At 35.7% G+C, this 21941-nt stretch overlaps 1 protein-coding gene across 1 annotated transcript in view; it reads left to right on the top strand.

The window, feature by feature from the left end:
• ppp2r5a (protein phosphatase 2, regulatory subunit B', alpha isoform) overlaps positions 1-13940 on the top strand; it is a 31608-nt gene extending 17668 nt beyond the window's left edge. Inside the window, exons 5-13 of the mRNA XM_051875226.1 lie at positions 2434-2564; positions 4943-5002; positions 5242-5350; positions 7039-7092; positions 9925-9975; positions 10142-10261; positions 10889-11016; positions 11934-12035; positions 12111-13940. Of these exons, the coding sequence (XP_051731186.1) occupies positions 2434-2564; positions 4943-5002; positions 5242-5350; positions 7039-7092; positions 9925-9975; positions 10142-10261; positions 10889-11016; positions 11934-12035; positions 12111-12318 (963 nt within the window). The 3' untranslated portion in view covers positions 12319-13940. The remainder of the gene's footprint in view (positions 1-2433; positions 2565-4942; positions 5003-5241; positions 5351-7038; positions 7093-9924; positions 9976-10141; positions 10262-10888; positions 11017-11933; positions 12036-12110) is intronic.
• The last annotated feature ends 8001 nt before the right edge of the window (positions 13941-21941 follow it).

Raw genomic sequence — 21941 nt, 5'->3', positions numbered from 1 at the left:
GATATATGTATTATATGTTCTATATTGCTGTAATCATTCAGCAATTACTATGCTATGCTAATGCTTTTAAAGGGTTAGTTCACCCAAAAATGAAAATTCTGTCATTAATTACTCATCCTTCGGAACACAAATTAAGATATTTTTGATGACATCCGATAGATGTATGACTCCTCAATAGACAGCAATTTAACAACCACTTTCAAGGTCCAGAAAGGTACTAAAAACATTGTTAAAATGGTCGACATGACTGCAGTGGTTTAACCTTAATTTTATGAAGCGACGAGAATACTTTTTGTGTGCAAAACAAAACAAAAATAACAAATTTATTCAACAACATCTTCTGTCCTGTGTCCTTCCGCTACGTTGTTTACATCCAGCGCTTCCAGCTACAGGTTATACGTCTGAACGCCAGCTCAGTATTGGCTGAAGCTGATCACGTGAGCAGCACGATGCAAACTTGTGATGCTGACTCAGGAGCCGGCATGAACCATTGCAGTCACATAGACCATTTTAACATTTTAACCCTTTAAATTAAAGCATTGTGTTAACAATTAACAAATTAGCATTTACTAAATAAGCTATTTAATGCTAGCTAAGTTTCCAATATTTCAGTTAAGATTACATGATAATTTTAAGTTAACTGTATGAATTAGCTTACTCAAATATTTCAAGTTAAGAGTACCAATAATTAAAATGTATGAGTACAAATAAAAATATGCCAGTTCTGCTTACTTAAACTTTTGAATTACTTTAACTGATTACCTAAATTTTTTGAGTTTTGCCAACTTATTCGGGTTTACAGTGTACAGTGTGTATGGATGCACATACTACGATTTGGGGCTAGGGCTGTGTATTGCCAAGAATCTGGCGATACAATACGTATCACGATACAGGGGCTACGATATATTGTGATATATTGCAATATTGTAAGAAAGGCGATATATTGCAATATTTTTTGTTTGTTTTTTTAAAAAAGATCAATTTTAGAAAAAACAGTCATAAAGAACACAACCATATGCATAAAACCTGACAAGCAACTTTATTTTATTTAATCAATACAGTATCATTTGCATTTATATCACTAATCACTATTTTGTGCAATCTAAGTAAAGGGAAAATAGTAAAGTGACTGCAGGATTCTTATGTTTTAAAGGTTCACAGTATAGCAGTTTTTAATTTCTAAACTATTTAACAACAGAAAGTGCATAGTCCATTCCATGACTGAATGACTGTTTGTTTTATATTTAATACTGTAAAGCTGTTTGCTTTAAAGCAGTCCATTGTATAAAGTGCTATTTAAAGTACTGAACTGCAGAGCTGGTGCAACCATATCCACATCGCTATGATCAGATGCTTTCTTTCTGCTGCCACCGCTGTCAATTTTGTTGTGTGTTTATTTTGTTACTGAGAGGAAAACGTGCAGTACATATCAAATATTCTATCAAAACGCTTCTCAGCAGCGCGGATGACGTCGGGATGTTAAGCGAGCTCTCAGATTCAATGCGTTTCCCGGTTATTTGGATTTTAACATGGCCTATTTTGCAAACAAAATGACTCTTGTTGATTTCCTTAGTGGCTTCTTTATAGCTAAAGCCAAAATGAGTCCACACTTCAGCTCTGTATACCGCAGGAGCGGAATAATTCTACCGTCTTGTGAGCTGGGTTTGCTAATGCTAACACTAGCGATGCACGCACCTTCACCTTGCGCTTCTCCGGCTCCGCGTCAGTTTACGTTCTGAGATAACTGCCATCTAGCGGTTGGGTTTTATATAGTCTGTGGTTTAAATCGAACACAAAGCCACGAATCTTGGATGTAAATAAATAAATATATAAATATCGATACAGTGTTTTTGAGAATCAATACAGTATGGCCAAACATAATATCGCGATATTCACGTGTATCGATATTTTCTTACATCCCTATTTAAGACACTGTAATTCTAATTTCAAATACTATTTAGAACGGATAATTGCAAATTGGGTCATCCAATCAAAAGTCATCCACTGCAACAGTTGTATGGATTCTAAAAGGATTTTTGCAACTATGTTTCATCTCTTTCTCATCAAACAACTAGAAAAACAAATGGCTTGACGCAAACTGTATCCAAAATTATAAAAACACTGTTTTCTCATTTTTCTTCTTTCACACAATGTACACTGACCATTATAGCAACCGTATGCTATTATACAACCTTATATTATTATAATAAATGTAAATGAGGTCATTATGTAGCTTTTATCATGCTTTATAACCCCAGATGACCCAAGTACCTTGACTACAAATAAAATGTCATACTATTCAGACATATTTCATTGTGTAACAATTTATCAAAGATATTAGCACAAAGAAACTGCAGAGAACTGGCACCTTAGAGCAAAACAAGATAAAATGGCATGGGAAAAAATATTGAATCCTTACATTTTTTGTTTCAGCTCTTAGAACTGTTTGACAGTGAAGATCCTCGTGAGAGAGAGTTTCTAAAAACAATTCTTCATCGCATCTACGGGAAGTTTCTGGGTTTGCGTGCCTTTATTAGGAAACAGATCAACAACATTTTTCTGAGGTAAGAACACACCAGCATGGACACATTAAATTGATGAAAAGTGACAGTAAAGAAGTTTAGAAAGTTGCAAAATATTTCTGCTTCAAATAAATGCTGTTCTTTTTAATCCTAAAAAATAAAAAACAAACATGTAATAAACTGTTTCCACAAAAATATAAAGCAGCACAACTGTTTTCAACACTGATAATGAGAAATGTTTCTTGAGCAGCAAATCAGCATATTAGAATGATTTCTGAAGGATCATGTGACACTGAAGACTGGAGTAATGATGCTGAAAATTCAGCTTTGCATCACAGGAATAAATTACATTTTAAAATATATTCAAATAGAAATATTTTAAATTGTAATAATATTTCACAGTATTAATGTGTAATTTTTTATGTTATATTATTTTCACAATATTAATACCTGTGAAGCTTTTATATTAAAAATAAATGCAGGTTAATACATTTTATCAAAGAAAAATGTATCCAGGTCTAAAAATACATATGTTAGTGAATTGCCAATGTATAAACTATGTAAATGATTTGGCTTAAGATTATCTATGCTTTATTAAATAATGTTTCCAAAAATGATAGCTGTGTGTGAAATGCTTTGAGGTAAGCTGTGTCAGTCACTCAACTAACAGTGATAGTAAGCTGTTCAAATTCAGGAAATACAGGTGCTGGTCATATAATTAGAATATCATCAAAAAGTTCATTTTTTTATTATAAATTATTTTTAAAAATGAAACTTTCATACATTCTAGATTCCCTACATGTAAAGTAAAACATTTCAAAAGTTTTTTTTTTAAATTTTGATGATTAGAGCGTACAGCTCATGAAAGTCCAAAATCCAGTATTTCAAAATATTAGAATATTTCCTAAGATCAATCAAAAAATGGATTTGCAAAACAGAAAAGTTCAAGTTCTTTAAAGTATGTTCTTTTGTGCACTCAATACTTGATCGGCAGGACATATTACAGCAAATGACTTGCTCCTAGCACAAATTACTGCATCAGTGAAGTGTGGCATGGAAGTGATCAGCCTGTGGCACTGCTGAGGCACTATTGAGCCTTCAGATCATCTGTATATTGTTGGATCGACTGTTTCTCATCTTTCTCTTGAAAATATCCCATAGATTCAGGTCAGGCATGTTGGCTGGCCAATAAAGCACAGTAATATCATGGTCAGCAAACCACTTGGAAGTGGTTTTTGCACTGTGGGCAGGTGCTAAAGTCCTGCTGGAAAAGGAAATCAGCATCTCCATAAAGCTTGTCAGCAGATGGAAGCATAAAGTGCTCCAAAATCTCCTGGAAGATGGCTGCATTGACTTTGCACTTGATAAAACACAATGGACCAACACCAGCAGACGTCACGGCCCCCCCAAATCATTACTGACTTCAGAAACTTCACACTAGACTTCAAGCAGCTTGGATTCTGTGCCTCTCCAGTCTTCCTTCAGACTCTGGGACCATGATTTCAACATGAAATGCAAAATTTACTTTTATCTGAAAAGAGGACTTTCGACCACTGTTCACTGTCCAGTTCTTTTTCTCCTTAGCCCAGGTAAGATGCTTCTGACGTTGTCTCTAGTTCAGAAGTGGCTTGGTAGTCCTTTTCCTGAAGATGTCTGAGTGTGGTGACTCTTGATGCGCTGACTCCGGCTTCATTCTACTCATTGTGAAGCTCTCCCAAGTGTTTGAATCGGCTTTACTTGACAGTATTCTCAAGCTTGCGGTCATCCCTGTTGCTTGTGCACCTTTGCCTACCCAATTTCTTCCTTCCAGTCAACTTTGCATTTAATATGCTTTGATACATCACTCTGTAAACAGCCACCCCATTCAGTAATGACCTTCTGTGACTTACTCTCTTTGTGGAGGGTGTCAATGATTGTCTCCTGGACCATTGCCAAGTCAGCAGTCTTCCCCATTAGTGTGGTTTCAAAGAACAAAAGATACCCGGAATTTATACTGTAGGGATGGTCATTTAATGAAACTCAAATGTAAATATTCTAATATTTTGAGATACTGGATTTTGGACTTTCATTAGCTGTACGCTCTAATCAACAAATTAAAAAAAAAAAAACTTTTGAAATGTTTTACTTTACATGTAGGGAATCTAGAATATATGAAAGTTTCATTTTTTAAAATAATTTACAATAAAAAAATGAACTTTTTCACGATATTCTAATTATATGACCAGCACCTGTATTATTAAATATTTAAATATATTCAAATATATATTAAAGCTTTTCTGGCTGGTTTATGAATTTTTAATAATGTGCAGATAAATATGCATTTAGTAAAAAAAAAAAAAAAAAAAAAAAAATGAAGTCATTTATGTTCATATTTTATTTGAAATGTAAATTGTTCATGGATGCTTCAACAATTTCCCTAGATTCCTCTATGAAACTGAGCACTTTAATGGAGTTGCTGAATTCCTTGAGATTCTGGGCAGGTGAGTTTTTGTTTCATTTTCTTTCCTTGCTAATGCATCTTTATTAATTTTCTGTTCACATAGTTCATCTAATAGTGCAGTCAGTATGCATGCTGGGGAGAAGGTTGTTTGGCTCCAGGTTCAGCCTGAACCCTGTGGCAGCAGCAGAAGCATGTTGGTGTTGACTGGCTTCGGTCATCTAATTTTAAACATTAAAGGCCTCCATGTCATCAATAGTGTCACTGTCTTTGTAATCGCAGTATCATCAATGGCTTCGCTCTGCCGCTGAAAGCTGAACACAAGCAGTTCCTCATGAAGATCCTCATTCCCCTGCACACTGCCAAAGGACTAGCACTGTTCCATGCACAGGTACACCAAGAGTTGGTGCTTAACCCCATGAAGCCTAAAGCAAATTTCTAAGGCCTTTAAATTATCAAGAGCTTTTATCATAAAACTAAGCATTTAAAGGTACAGTAAGTGATTTCTGAGAAACACTGTTGAAAGTGCCACAACACACCAATCAGCAGCAGGGGGCGTATCCACTCATTATGGGGGAGGAGAGAGAGTGAGCAAGAGGGCGATTTGAAGAAAGACTGTAGAAAGAGAGACCTAAGCGGGAAGGCCGGTTGCATTGTTTTTGCTCCATTTGTAAGCAACATTGGCTTTGCTATGCTTCACAGAACCAAGATATGCTGTTGCTGTAATGTTAGCTACAGTAACAAGACAGTTTTGAGTGTCATTGTTTGTCTGGAGCTGATGTTCTTCTGGCAACAAACAACCAACTCTTGCTTATATTTACTCTTGTGTACTAATGTTCATTTTTTGTTCTTTCTTTGTTGTTCATTTGCCATCTTAGCTTTATTTTTCATGAAGCATTATTTTGCTTCGCTTCAGCTATGATAAAGAGACATCCACTCTTGCATTGTGTATTTGTGCATTTTGGGGGCGGAGCAATGAAAGGAGGGGTGTGTTTGTTTGGGTTGATTTCAAATAACAGCAGTGTTTCTCAGAAATCGCTTACTGCACCTTTAAATAGCATGTTACTAACACATTATTGTAAGATATTGTGACAACTGATATTTTGTGCATTTTATGTAAGCAGTCTTCTGTACTGTTATAAAAATCTCATTGATTTACATTACAAGCTACCAGAATTTCATCTTACTTTTTGGCCACATAAATATCAGCATCTGCACCAAATTGCATATTTTTGGTCCTCTGAATAAAATTAAGGGTGTTTTTTCCTCGAGTGTGAGAGCCATATTCTCATTAATCTCATATATTATATTATATGAGCCATAAAAGCCAGATGTATCAAATATGATACTCCAATATATATATATATTATTATTATTTTATTTTATTTTTTTCTGACTATTATTTAATGTCAGGCTTTAACAGTTATTCTCGCATGAAGGTTTACATCATGACCTTGTGCCAAAATGTGATTTACTTACTATGTAGATATTCTTTATGAATTCAATTTATAATATAAAGTCTTTTTGATACAGCTGTAGGAGAAAAAGTATGTGAATTGTGAACTCTTTTGATTTTCCTAATTTTCTGCATAAATTGATCATAAAATTGTATCTGTTCCTCTACTAAAAGCTAGGCATCACTCACTCGCCAAGTTTGTAAATGTAGAGGAAAACAGGCCATCATACATTAAACCAGTGCTTCTCAAACCTGTCCCAGGGAGTCTTCCAGTCTAATAATCCTAAAGACCTTGATTGGCTTGTTCAGCTGTGTTTAATTAGGGTTGGGCAGCTAAACTCTGCAGGAAAGTTGATCTCGAGGGCCAGAGTTGAGAACCCCTGGTCTAAAGATTAAAAATCTCAATATGTGCCCATCATACACTACGTGATTTTCTGCAAAATCTGTCAACTTCGATTGCCCAAAATCTGCAGACTGGCTCTGACTTTGGGCAACTTTCATCCAACTTTATTTTTTTATTCATATATGCTGAAAAGTAAATCTCTGACAGGTTGATTGTTTGCACAAACCATCCCTTTTTTTAGTATCTTTTCACATTCACTATTGACCTTGTTGTCTTTCAGCTGGCCTACTGTGTGGTTCAGTTCTTAGAAAAGGACCCGACCCTCACTGAAGTGGTACTGCTCACCTCACTCCCACCTTCACCCTCACACCACCCCACTATAACCACACTAGAGCTCACACATTCAGCCCATCTTAATTCATTTCAGCCACCAACACACTTTGTTTATATTTTTTGTACAGCTACACTCTGGAAGTTGGAATTTATCGTGAGAAAAAGAATTATTTTAAATATAATTAAATTAATTTATTATTATTATTATTATTATTATTATTATTATTATTATTAAAGTTGAAATGTTTGCTATATTGTGCAAAATTGTGAAATGTTATGTGTGTGTGTGTGTGTGTGTGTGTGTGTGTATATAAATATACTATCAGGCATAACATATAACATTATGACCACTGACAGGTGACAGGTGAGGTGAATAACATTGATTATCTCTTCATCACGGCACCTGTTAGTGGATGGGATATATTAGTCAGCAAGTGAACATTTTGTCCTCAAAGTTGATGTGTTAGAAGCAGGAAAAATGGGCAAACGTAAGGATTTGAGCGAGTTTGACAAGGGCCAAATTGTGATGGCTAGACTGGTTCAGAGCATCTCCAAAACTGTAGCTCTTGTGGGATGTTCCCGGTCTGCAGTGGTCAGTATTTATCAAAAGTGGTTCAAGGAAGGAACAGTGGTGAACCGGCGACCAAGGCTCAATGATGCAAGTGGGGAGCAATGGCTGGCCCGTGTGGTCCAATCCAACAGACGAGCTACTATAGCTCAAATTGCTCAAGAAGTTAATGCTGGTTCTTAAAGAAAGGTGTCAGAATTCACAGTGCATCACAGTTTGTTGCGTATGGGGCTGCATAGCTGCAGACCAGTCAGGGTGCCCATGCTGACCCCGTCCACCACCGAAAGTGGCAACAGTGGGCATGTGAGTATCAGAACTGGACCACGGAGCAACGGAAGAAGGTCTGATGAATCATGTTTTCTTTTACATCACGTGGATGGCTGGGTGCGTTGCTTACCTGGGGAACATATGGCACCAGGATGCACTATGGGAAGAATGCAAGCTGGTGGAGGCAGTGTGATGTTTTGGGCAATGTTCTGCTGGGAGAATAGAGGAGGCCCCACCTCGCAAGTAACAGGACTTAAAGGATCTGCTGCTAACATCTTGTTGCCAGATACCACAGCACACCTTCAGGGGTCTAGTGGAGTCCATGCCTTGACAGGTCAGGGCTGTTTTGGCAGCAAAAGGGGGACCAACACAATATTAGGATGGTGGTCATAATGTTATGCCTGATGGGTATATATATATATATATATATATATATATATATATATATATATATATATAACATATAAACAAACTTTTTTTTAAAGGTAAACACACACTGCAGTTCTTATTACAGAGTTAAGCGGTCTTGATCAAGGGCATAATGATGATAGTTCATGAATGACTGCTTGAGGGATTTAAACATTTAAACTTTGCCAGATGTTAAACGCTGCTATGGCACCCTCAGAACAGGTACTCATCCCACTCTTCCTCTGACACCACAGAGTGTGAAGATGCTGAGAGGCTTCTGGAGGTTCGGCTTGGTGTCTGGTTTTCGAGCCATCTGCGTTCCCATGGAGTGTGTTTTTCAGCCATTGTGATTATACGGCTGCTGCTGTGTTTGGTTGAACAGTCATGCGTGAACAGTGACTTGATTTTGAGGATGGTGTGCCAACCGCAGGGAAGCCCCAGTGTTCATGAGTGTAGATGAGAGCTCATTACCACTTGTGTTCGCCTGTAAGCAGAAACTCATGGCTTTGCACAGGCATAAATCCCCCAACTTAGAGGGCAGTGATGTTGAAAGCAGAGCTATAAATGATATGGTACGATGAAGGATTTTCATATTTCTGGGTTTGGAAGCCGCAAGTAAACAGCAGGGGAAATGGAACAGCTGATCCTTATGAGATGTTTGGGTGATGGACAAAAAAAATAAAAAATAGCACAGCACCCACATCAACTTGATGTTTCTGTCGGGTACTCAAAGTAGACAAAATGACCAAAATTTCCATCCCTGGTTAGCATGGTTTTCCAAAAAATAATGAGAAATGGCAGGCAGTCTGTACAAGGCAAGACAAGTCAATTCTTGTCCACACTAGTAAACAACTCAATGTCACAATTAGCACATTGCATTTCTTGCGATACACTTAAAATAAGTCATTTAGTCATTGTCAAGCTAGCAAAAATAACTAGCTAGCTAACAAATTAGACAAGAAAATAATCACATTCTCCCTTGTAATTGAAGTGATATCCCTTATAAAGTAATATTAGTGCTGTCAAACAAATAATCACAATATAAAGAATAAAAGTTAGTGTTTACATAATATGTGTGTACTGTGTATATTTATTATGTACATATAAATACACACACATGCATGTACAGTATCTCACAGAAGTGATGACACTTTGCTACATTTTCACTTATGGGTGTACTCACTTTTGTGGCCAGCGGTTCAGACATTAATGGCTGTGTGTTGAGTTATTTTGAGGGGACAGCAAATTTACATTGTTATATACGCTGTACACTCACTACTTTACATTGTAGCAAAGTGTCATTTCTTCAGTGTTGTCACATGAAAAGATATAATAAAATATTTACAAAAATGTGAGGGGTGTACTCACTTCTGTGAGATTCTGTATATATTTAACAAAATATATTATATTTATACATAAAATATATACTCACCCTATATACATAATATATATATACTCAGTACACACACATACTTGTAAATGTAAACACAAACTTTTATTTTGGATGCTTTTTCTTGTTTTTCGGCATGTTTTCTAACTCATATTCATTAGGATTGCTAAATTGATCAGGTCTTTTCTGTTTTCTCTTAGGTGGTTCGTGGCCTTCTGAAATTTTGGCCTAAGACATGTAGTCAGAAAGAGGTAAGCCCATCTAATAACTGACTTGATAACAATAATTACACACAGTAATGAATGCATAACAGTGCCAATATAATGGCTATTCTCTTTATTTTTCACTTTCTCAGTGTATGTTTGCCTAATTACATGTCTGATGAGTTCCTGGGTTCTGTCTGTCTGCTTTATTTAGGTCATGTTTCTAGGAGAAATCGAAGAGATCCTGGATGTTATTGAACCCACTCAGTTCAAGAAGATTCAGGAGCCTTTATTTAAGCAAATCTCTAAATGTGTAGCCAGCCCTCATTTTCAGGTACAGTGTAAGATTGTGATCAGGGTCTGTCAGCTGACCTGTCCAATTTCATCATACTATGTAGGGAAAAACAGCAGATTACAAATGTGATTTGCAGTTATATTAACATTCAAGCGTTTTGGGTTGGTAAGATTTATTTATTTATTTTAATTTTTGATGATGATTTTGAAAGAAGTCTTATTTGATCAAAAATACAGTAAAAACTGTAATATTGTGAAATATTACAATTTAAAATAACTGTTTACTTTTTAACATGCGTTTTTTCTGTGTCACATGACCCTTCAGATATCATTCTAAGAAACATTTCTTATTATCAATACTGAAAATAGTTGTGCTGCTTATTGTTATGATTTATTTATTTATTTTTTGTTGAAGCCATTTTAGGATTCTTTGAATAGAAAGTTCAAAAGAACACCATTTATATTAAAAAGAAGTCTTTTGTAACATTATGACAGTCTTTACTGTCACTTTTGATCAATTTAATGTGTCCTTGCTGAATAAAAGTAATGATTTCTTTAAAAAAAAAAAACAAATACAAAATCTTACTGACCCTAATCTTTTGAGTGCTGTACATTTCAACACAAATTATTGGCTCTCGTTATTAAACTGGCTGTCTGGGATTTGCAGGTAGCAGAACGAGCACTGTACTACTGGAACAATGAATACATTTTGAGTCTAATCGAGGAGAATAATGCCAAAATCCTTCCCATCATGTTTGGAAACTTGTACCGGATCTCCAAAGAACACTGGAACCCGTATGTTTTTAATTTTTTAACTTGATTTTTGCTGTTGTCATTTAAACACTGGCAATAACTAGCAGCATCATTACTCCATTCTTCATGATTCTTCAGAAATCATTCTAATATGCTAATTTGATGCTCAAGAAACATTTCTTATTATTATCAATGTTGAAAACAGTTGTGCTGCTTAATATTTGTGTGGAAACTAAATTTTTTTTTTTCTCAGGATTGTTGGATGAATAAAAAGTTGAAAAGAACAGCATTTATTTGAAGCTTTTATGTTGTAACATTGTAAATGTCTTTAATGAATACAATACATCTTTTGCTGTTTCTAGTAAATATAAAATATATAAATATAAAATATAAATACAGTATTGCACTCTTAGATATAGACAGATATTTCTATTCCCATTGTGGAGATTTTATTTGCTCAATTTACTATGAAACTCCTTAAATGGTTAAAACCTTAAATTCTATATGTACAGTCAAATCAAAAATTATTCAGACATTTTTGATATATTTTTACTAGTGGGTGCAGGACACTATAGTTCATTTATGTAAGTGAGGATAGCAAAATAAAGTAAACTGTGACATATTATACCCAAAAATTCTTCATACAGTGGACTACGAGTAAAATTGATAAAAAAAAATTTGAAACAAAAAATTATTCAGAAACTTTGACTTGACCATGTTTTGCTTAAGTGTTATCTGACATAATTAAGATTATTTTTTTCTGACACAGTTTAACTCTGAGATCTTGTCATATTTTATTACCATTTTTTTAAACTAAAGTGAATAAACTGTATTAATGAATGAAATGTTCAAGGTGTCTGAATAAATATTGGTTTGATTGTACATATATTTTCAAAGTCTCACAGTAAAGAAATGACATACAGGCTTGTTGGAAACTCTTTATCTCTACATTGTCTCAGGACGATCGTGGCCCTGGTGTACAATGTATTAAAAACACTGATGGAGATGAACAGCAAACTGTTTGATGAACTGACAGCCTCATACAAATCTGACAGACAGCGGTAAGAATACATCTTTACTCTTTGCAGTTTGTTTAAAATGACACTGCTCATGATTGCCATCACTTCTGTCCTTAGAGAGAAGAAGAAAGAGCAGGAACGTGAGGAACTGTGGAGGAAGCTGGATGAACTAAGACTGCAAGAGTCATCAGCCATCCAGAATAACAGGCATGAGATGCAGTTCACCTACAGCAACAATAACAACAACAACAACCTTCACAATAAGGATGAAAACACAGCAGCAACCATTACTGACAGAAGCGAGAACGACACCTGGGCCAAATGACACTGCCCTCTTTCTTTACTCAGTATTTTGCTGGTTACAAATGTAAACCAGTCTAGAGAGCAGTAAAGGATATGGACCTTGAGCAATAATCTTTACATTTTTAAACAAGAACTTTTCTTTTTCCGAAAGCCTATGTAAAACTAAATCAAAATGCTATTTTCTCCTGGTAAAGGATAATATATTTTATGTATGTAAGTCTATTTTGGATGTAAAGTGTGGTTATAGTAAATTATACATTTTTGTCTAATCAAAGATGTAAGGTTTTCACCTACACTGCAAAAAAAATCTCTTAAAGGTACACTATATAACTTTTAGCCCACTAGCGGTTCAAAAAGCTGCATGCATTTTGCGGAAGAACATTGTTTTGGTTGTGCTTTGGCTCTGCGTAACTGTTCGGATGAATATGGTTATCCTAATGCTCATAAAACAATTCACTATAGGCTTAAGAGATGTAACCAGGTTAGATGAAAAGGATCTCAAGCTGACTAGCTGAAGACGTTGCTGTAGCTTTACCCATTAATAGACATGGTACTTCCTTAGAAAATTAAAGCACTAAAACAAACATAATGAAATGACCCTTCAAAATTGATAATGTTTTACAATGAACTCTGTTAGAGCTACATGTGGCAATTTATCTGTTCAATAAATTATCTTTCTGACCTTTCTGAGTAATAAAAATGCCATCTCTGCGTCGCTTTTACAACATTTCAAATCCCTCAGTTCTCTCCATCTCCGAAAGCCAAGCCAATGTTGATTCTTGTTTTATTACGAGCTCTGTCGCATTCTTGTTTTGCCGGCAAAGCAAGAACGTGACAGAACTCGTCATAAAAGCTCAACTAGGGTCAGCACAGCTCTCTTTTAAAACGGGTGATTAACCGGAGGTTCAAGATTTAGCTTTTCCATGTTAACCTTTCTTGCTCGTTGTGACAACTAACACACTATACATCCATTAAAGTAGCCAGAGCAACTTTTCTCTTTTTACGGATATGACGAGACACACAGGTCAGTGACTCATGTTCGCAGTTTCCCGCAAAAACCATCCCACCCGGTCTAAAATATAAACACTTATAATAGACTTACCATAGTAAATCAGGGTAAGACAAAAACACGTTTTGGTGAACAAAAAAAGTTACATAGTGTACCTTTAAGGTGTGGTCACATGTATGCGACAAATTTTGTGTGAGGACAAAAGATTTCCCCATGGATTTTTCGCTAATGTGACTGCACTTTAAATCAGAAATAATAGTAATAATACTGACAAAAGAAAATATTTTTTTAGCAGTGAAGGCTATATTTAGAGACATGAGTGAGCTTTAAAAATTAAATGTCTTTAGTTTTTTAATGGTCTCAAATGCAAAAACAAAACAAAACAAAAAAACAAACAAAAAAACACAAATACTACCATAAATTGTGAGTTGTTACTATAAATGTGACCTGAGATAATTATTAATGTTTGATGCCTATAGTTCACATGATACACACTCCCTGGAAGTGTCAAAAATTAGCCTTAGAAATGCAAAAAGTGAAACTCCTGCTATTTAAGGAAGCACAAATGTAGTGAACCTGGTCAGAAAACCCTGTCCAAGTGTGAGAACATCTTTTTTTTTTTTTTTTTTTTTTTTACAATTCAAGCAGAATCTGCCTGATGCATGAAATCTGCATTGAAACAGTGCATCTGTTTATTATCTTTTCTTATTTTTGTGGAAGTTTCATTTGTTTCCCTCATAATACCAGCCTTCGCATTTTAAATGAAACATCTTTAAAACTACATTTTATTAAAAACTCATTTTGATTTGTATCATTTGGGTTCCCTGGCTATGCATTTTGCATGTTGGGATTAAAATAAACGGATACTAGTTCTACCTTAACTCAGGGATAACTAACACTCCCCACATATAATAAGAATGATGACAAAGACTTTTGTTGTTGTTGTTGTTGATTTTTTCAAAATAGAATAATTCCTAATATGTTTAATGAACCTATAGATAAACAATATTATAAATGAGACTCACTGACATTCCATTCAACATTCAATTTTTGTTTTGCTTCAACCAAATATGGTCTCATTGCTATGCAGTTATGTTAGGTTCTCATGTTAATTTTTTTTTTTTTTTTTTGCTGTGAGAATGTGTAAAATAACCTTGTTGTAATGTGCTATCCTGCATTAAAATGCCAGACTGCTGTTTATTTTTACAAGTCATATTAGTGGTCTGTATGCGTAGAATAACAGTCTTTCTCTCTGCAGTCATCAAACATAAAACAATTATTTGAGTGATTCAGCAGTAGATTGTAGAGCTGCACGATTCTGGATAAATTGAGAAATACAAATATATCACGATTGCGAATAGACAACTAAACAAATCATGTAATTTAATAGTGGTTCTGAAAAAATGATAAATGTTAAAAATATTTAATCAATTTGAATTAATAATTTAAAAAAAAAATGTTAGAATGAATGATTCAATGACTCACTTATAAAGACAGTAGGCTTTTTCGAGTTGCATCGGCGCTGCACAGACGGATCGGCATATGACATCAAAGTACCGTGAAAGCGATTGGAGAGCATACGACTCCTTATGTTTTTGAATCGCTCTCGCTGTACTTTGATGACATACTCCGATCGGTCTGCGCAGCGCCGATGCAATCGAACAAGCCTTTTGTTTCATTACTGAATGAAACAGCATTTTTTTAAACAAATCTCTTGAATGAATGATTCAGTGATTCAAATTTGTTTAACAGTCACTTGTCGCCACCTACTGGTGCAATAATGTAATTGATACAATCTTTATTTGAAGCATCACGTTACTTTCAAAAGGTGATTTACTCTATTTTGATCGCTGTCGTAGACATCAGTGTTTATATCCGAACTTATAAACTAACTTTTGTGATAACGTGAATCATTGTAAGACAGAAATAATGATTCCGTGTGGTTGAAAAGACTGTGAAGCTGTTTCATGCATGTACATGACAACTGCTGTCTCTGGCTCAGCGGCAACGCGAACGCAGATTTGAATGTTCACTGTAACTGTACTCAAAGGTTTAATAAACACAGATGAATTGTTGTCATTTAGGAATAAGATCACCTAGGTGTTTCAATTGAGATTGCAGTCTTTTAACGATTAATCGTGCAGCTCTAGTAGATTTATATACTTGTTTTATTAGTTTACTGTTCCAAAGTTTACATTCAGAAAGTCCTTTTATACAGCAAGGATGCATGAAATGAATCAAAATTAACAGTAAAGACAGTAACAGTAAAGTAGCCTAAATATTCCATTAAAAATAAACATTTTTAAAAAATCTTTTGAATGGTAGTGTATGTATATGTATTAGTATAGGGGTCGGTATATGTTTAAAAATGATTTAAAGTTCTTAAGATTACATGGTATTGTATTGACTATTCTTAATCAAATTACCATGTTAGTCACATCTTGGGTCTGCTGAGGGGTTCCTCGGACGCTTCCTTTTGTCTTAAAACTCCATTGTCCACAAAGTAGCACATGCATTTCTTGTTGTTTATTAAAGAGAAAATAAACTGATTGTAAAGGGAATGCAAACTTAATGAAATCAAACAACTTTGGCTGACAAACAGAAAGCAAGGTATAAAGACCATGTGCTCCCATCAGGCCACACTCCAGCAAGCCACACCCACACCCAGGCCTTTAAGCTTCTCCTGTCCTGCAGAGGGTGCACATATTTAACACAATTAACCTTCAACTAAGGCAAATAAATAGCTCCTACGAGCTAGTTTGAATCGAGCTGCACAAATAAACTGATGGGTAACATGGGTGACTAAGATAGAAATGTTTCACATCTGAAAGAGAGACAATTTCAATATTTTCAGATAGAAGAAAATCCCATTTTTTTAGTTGTGCAAAAAAGGAAAAGGTTTGCTAAAACTGAAAAGTTCAGAATATATTTCTGCACTAAAGGTGTTTGTGCAGTCTTTTCATAGTGTACCTTCATGGAAAATAACATTTACATGTCATTTTTAAGTTATCTGATTATTGATTTGTAAGTTGCATTCAAACCAACAGCCTGTCTTCACTTGTGGTCCAGTGCTGGTTCAGTATTAGCATATGTGAAATAATATAATCTTTGCATTTTATTTTCTGTTTTGTTCAATACTCCACAAAAGTGCAAGGCCTGAAAGGTTGTTTATGCACGGACTGGAAGCGACTGGCTCTTTTAATGATCTGGTAAGTTATTGTCATGATGGATGATGGAAGCGGTGAGCTGCTTTAATCATGGAGACTTTGAAATAAAGGTCAGTTAGCAGCGAGAGATTAATTCATCACAAATATAACACGCTAAATGTCATGCTGATAATGAGCCATTCATTTATTTAAATAGTTAATATCAGTAGGCTTGCCAACCATCCTGTATACGTAATCATATAGATTCAACAAAATGGTATATTTTATATATATATATATATATGTGTGTGTATATATATATATATATATATATATATATATATATATAGTATAAAGTTGCATTTAAAGGGATAGTTCACCCAAAAATTCTGTCATCATTTAGTCACTCTCAAGTTGTTCCAAACCTGTATGAATTTCTTTCTTCTGCTGAACAGAAAAGATATTTTGAAGAATGTTGAAGAACCAAACAGCTGACAGGCCTTCTTTTGTGTTCAGCAGAAGAAAGAAATTCATACATGTTTGGAACAACCTGAGGGTGAGTAAATCGTGACAGAATTTTATTTATTTTTTGGGTGAACTATCCCTTTATAGCAAATTTGATGGACAACATTAAACTAAAACAACCCCAAATCAGAAAAAGTTGTGACGTTTTGTAAAATGCAATAAAATCAAGAATCTGTGATACCCAAGAACGCAAGAACAGAGGATGCATGAAAGTACCCGGATGTGTTCTTGATATCGAGGATGCATCGAATGCAGACTTGAGAGAATCGAACCGTTAAAAATCCCAGACGACGCTGCGGGCGGTCGAAACCTGCAAATCTTTTAATAGGTTATGACATTTGTTTGTGATGTTATGTTGTATTTATTGTGCATTAGCCACTTATAAGATGCTGGGACGGTCAGTTGAGCAACAAGATCGCAGCACATCTCAATTCTCAAATGATGCATTCTGTGTCCTCGCGTCCTTCCGAGTTCGTTCTTTCAAGGTCACCTGGCAAGACCGGACTCCACGAGAACACAAGTCCGTTCTCTGCGTTCTTGGAATTGAGAAACATCCTATGTCTCCATGTCAATGGTACCTTCACACACATGCGAGTCACCCATGCCGTTTGCACTGATGCACCACAATACCATGACAGATGTTTGCTGTTGCACCTGTCTCTAATGAAAGTCTGGATGGTCCCTTCGGTCTTTGAGACTGAAAACTAGATGTCCATTTTTCCCAAAAACATGCTGAAAGGTGAACTCATCTGACCACAGCACACATTTACACTGTCTTTTTGACTATCTGAGATGAGCTCGGGCCCAGAGAACTCAGCGCCATCTCTGCATAGAATTGATGTATAGCTTTCTCCTTGATTAACAGAGATTCAAGTTACATTTCTTAATACAGCGGCAGACTGTGTTAAGTGACAACAGTTTTTCAAAGTACTGCTGAGCCCATGTGACTATTTTTAACACAGCAGCATGACCGTTTCTCATGCAATGCCATCTGAGGGGTCAAAGGTCACGCACATTCAACTGAGGTCTCCTGACTTGCCCTACTCGACCTGAGATTTCTCAGGAATCCCTGAATCTTTTCACAATATTACGTATGGAAGTTGGTGAAAGACCTAAATTCTTTGCAATTTTGCATTGAGAAATGGGTTTTTGATTTGTTTGACACTTCTCTTATGAAATTTGGCACAAAGTGATGAGCCATGATCCAGCTTTGCTTGCAAAGACTAAGATGCTCCTTTTATACCCAAACATGATACCCTCAACTCTATTACCAATTCATCTGCTTATTGTGGACTATTTCAAAACAGTTTAACTTGGATATTCTTTAACCTTTCATTTAGTCTCTGTCCCAGCTTTTTTGGAGTGTGTTGCATCCATCATGTTGTATACAAAATGGTTAATGTTTATAATAATATCTTATTTCTTTTATTAATTATTCTTTATATATTATTATTCTTTTACATGTTATTGAGTTCTTTAATCATTTACACATTTTCTACTATACACTAATCAGGCATAACATTATGACCACCTTCCTAATATTGTGTTGGCCCCCCTTTTGCTGCCAAAACAGCCCTGACCCGTCGAGGCATGGACTCCACTAGACCCCTGAAGAGGTGCTGTGGTATCTGGCACCAAGATGTTAGCAGCAGATCCTTTAAGTCCTGTAAGTTGCGCGGTGGGGGTTTGTGGGATTGAGATCTGGGGAATTTGGAGGTCAAGTCAACACCTCAAACTCGTTGTGCTCCTCAATCCATTCCTGAACCATTTTTGCTTTGTGGCATACTTAACAAACTGCATTCTGACACCTTTCTATCAGAACAAGTTAACTTCTTGAGCAATTTGAGCTACGGTAGCTTGTCTGTTGGATCGGACCACACGGGCCAGCCTTCGCTCCCCACATTCATCAATGAGCTTTGGCCTGTCCATAACCCTGTCGCAGGGTTCACCACTGTTCCTTCCTTAGACCTTTAGATACTGACCACTGCAGACCGGGAACACCCCACAAAAGCTGCAGTTTTGGAGATTCCCTGACCCAGTTGCCTAGCCATCACAATTTGGCGCTTGTCAAACTTGGTCAAATCCTTACGCTTCATGTTCAAATGTTATGCCCATTTTTCCTGCTTCTAACACATCAACTTTGAGGACAAAATGTTCACTTGCTGCCTAATATATCCCACCCACTAACAGGTGACGTGATGAAGAGATAATCCGTGTTATTCACTTCACCTGTCAGTGGTCATAATGTTATGCTTGATCGGTGTATGCTCTGCTATGTTTGAATATTTCCAGAAGTAAGATCTTTAGTGTCTCTTCTGTGCTGTAAGATTGTGGGTGTATTTTCCATCAGATTTGATTAGGTGATGTACCTTTAATATGTCTGTTTCCATCTTTGCAGACATGATATAATGCAAGATGTGCAGTATTCTCATATATCTATTTTCATCTGTCTATGACATTTAACCAGTCATTCTGACCTAGCCGTTACATCAACTATGACATAATGGATAAGTCTGTTTGACCTTTTCTTATTAGAGCAAAACATGTTTAATTTTCTATCTCTCCTTTCTTTCTGCAAATATATTTGTCCTTTTTTCTCTATACTCTGATCTTTACAATCTTCATCTGTTAGATACAATACTTTGGATTTTATTATAAACTATTATTTACTTGATTAATTTGTTTGTCTCTAAAAGTTTTCATTTATACTAAATAAATTTGTTATTCCTTATTCAAATTTGATCTCTGACATAATCATTGCTTGTCTGTCTGGACTGCCTGGATCTCATTGCATCACATAAAAATCAAAATTTGTTTATATTTAACGAAATACATTTAAGTTAATCAGTGAAAACATTTGAAATCTTTTTTTTTTTTTTGTACTTTTGTCAATTAAATAAAAGTTAAAGAGAATCAACAAATCACAGATTCTTGATTTTATTGCATTTTACAAAACGTCCCAACCTTTTCTGATTTGGGGTTGCATAAAATAAACATAACTTTCTCTGATTTGTTTCCATATCTTGATCAATCTTGCTAACCCTAACCTTATCTTAATAGCTATATTAAAAGTGATAAGCATTCATTTTAAAGTATTTATATTACTATTTGTTTACATGTATTTATTTATTGTTTTTGCACAGTTAAATTCTTTGCCATGGAAGTCAAAATGACTGAAACATAAACTTTAATAGCCATAGTAGAAGTGGTGTACACAAAATGTGCAAAAACATATACATTTAATAAAATATTGTCTTTATATGGAGTTTCTATGCTATTTGAAATGATGCAAGGGACTGGGAGTTTCTCACCGTAATTTGATAATGAATGAGTTTGTATGTACTTCGTGATTCTGAAACATATGTGACTTTCCCTAAATAGTCAAAACATGTCCCTTTTTAAAGAATTGAAATGAGTTGAGAAAAATCACATGAATACATCACAAGCATCAGACATTGTTTTGAAATATCTAATCACTTGAGAACATTTTCTAATTGCATGAGAAATATTTCTAATCACTTTATATGATCAGTGGTACTGTATGTATGTGACATTTCTCATTCCTCCATGTTTATCCAGAGTCTCTATAAAGACCTGTTTCTCCTGATTTTTGTTATTTAAAAGTGTCCAGAAGGTGGCGTCTCAAACCTGCTCGTGTGTTTCAGGAAAGTACAGCCAAAGCCGTTTTTAGACCATCCCTGGTAAAGGTACTATTAGTTTTAGAAACCAAAAACACAATAATGATACTCTGCAGCTCTGAGTTAAATGCAGCGCTCTTTCTCAGTACTATATTCCTGCAATACCGGAGGCTGCAGTTTCAGGACCTAGTTTTTCACACTCGAGATGACTGCAGCAGTAACAGTGACACATACCGGCTCAAAAACTCATGAACTTTAAATGGGACATCGGATGTAAAATTCACTTTTACATGGTGTTTGGACATAAATGTGTGTTGGCAGTATGTTTACACAACCATCCTATAATGATAAAAATCCACCCAGTGCTTTTTTTTTTAATCCTCACAAATCATAAGCACTTTGTCAGATCAAGCCATTCACAGATTCTTGGCAAAGTGACGTAAATTTGTCCAGACCCCTCCCACGACTCTTGACGGACACTGTCGTTTTAGCATAGACCTGCCCTGAGTGAGCTGTAAACAGTCCGCCATAGAGACAGAGCGCATTTAGGCCACGCCCACCGGGGGGGGAACAATCCAACCGTCTCCATTGACTTTGTATTGCGTGAGGCTGCCTCCTTGTCATTTCTGACTTATAACAAAAAACAGAACAATGCCTTAAAGCTGCTGTGTGACAAGGTGTACAGCAAACAAGCTAAAAAAACCCAGAACTAAGTTTTTATAAGCTGCCGAACCGTAAAAGCCAGCCTTTAAGGAGACAATACAGGCAATAAGACGTGAAGCATCATCAGGAAGAATTGGTACATTTTGGGATCCTGACACTCAGTATGCCTCAGTAAGCCTACATGTGCAGTAAACATTTTGTCACTGTTAAGTCAAATATCCAAATGTCAGTTTTATATATTATATTTCCTGTCGCTGATTACGTTACCCTCCAGTGGGCATAGTTCTCATAGTAATATGACATGTCGCGCTCTGTGTCAATCGCCTGTATCCACTTTTTAGTCACTAAACGCTCGTTTTTTGGGTCGACAGCTTATAAAAACTTCTGGGTTTTTGGTTAGCTTGTTTTCTGTACACCTTGTTACATAGCAGCTTTTACACATTGTTCTGTTTAAGTCAGAAATGACAAGGAGGAAGCCTCACGCAATACAAAGTTAATGGAGACGGTTGGATTGTGGTTGGGCGTGGTTTTCATATTATGACGCGTGTCGCTCTGTCTCTATTGTTTCGGCGCAGCGCAGGTGTAGACAAGAATGTCTCCAAAGCAACTGAGGCGTTTTGTTATTGGATATAAGAACAAACATAGCAGTCGGCCTTTACTCTCG

This window comes from Ctenopharyngodon idella, chromosome 20, assembly GCF_019924925.1.
Source record: "Ctenopharyngodon idella isolate HZGC_01 chromosome 20, HZGC01, whole genome shotgun sequence".
NCBI lineage: Eukaryota > Metazoa > Chordata > Actinopteri > Cypriniformes > Xenocyprididae > Ctenopharyngodon > Ctenopharyngodon idella.
Note: the sequence above shows the minus strand (reverse complement) of the source record. Positions and strands in the feature narration are given on the sequence as shown.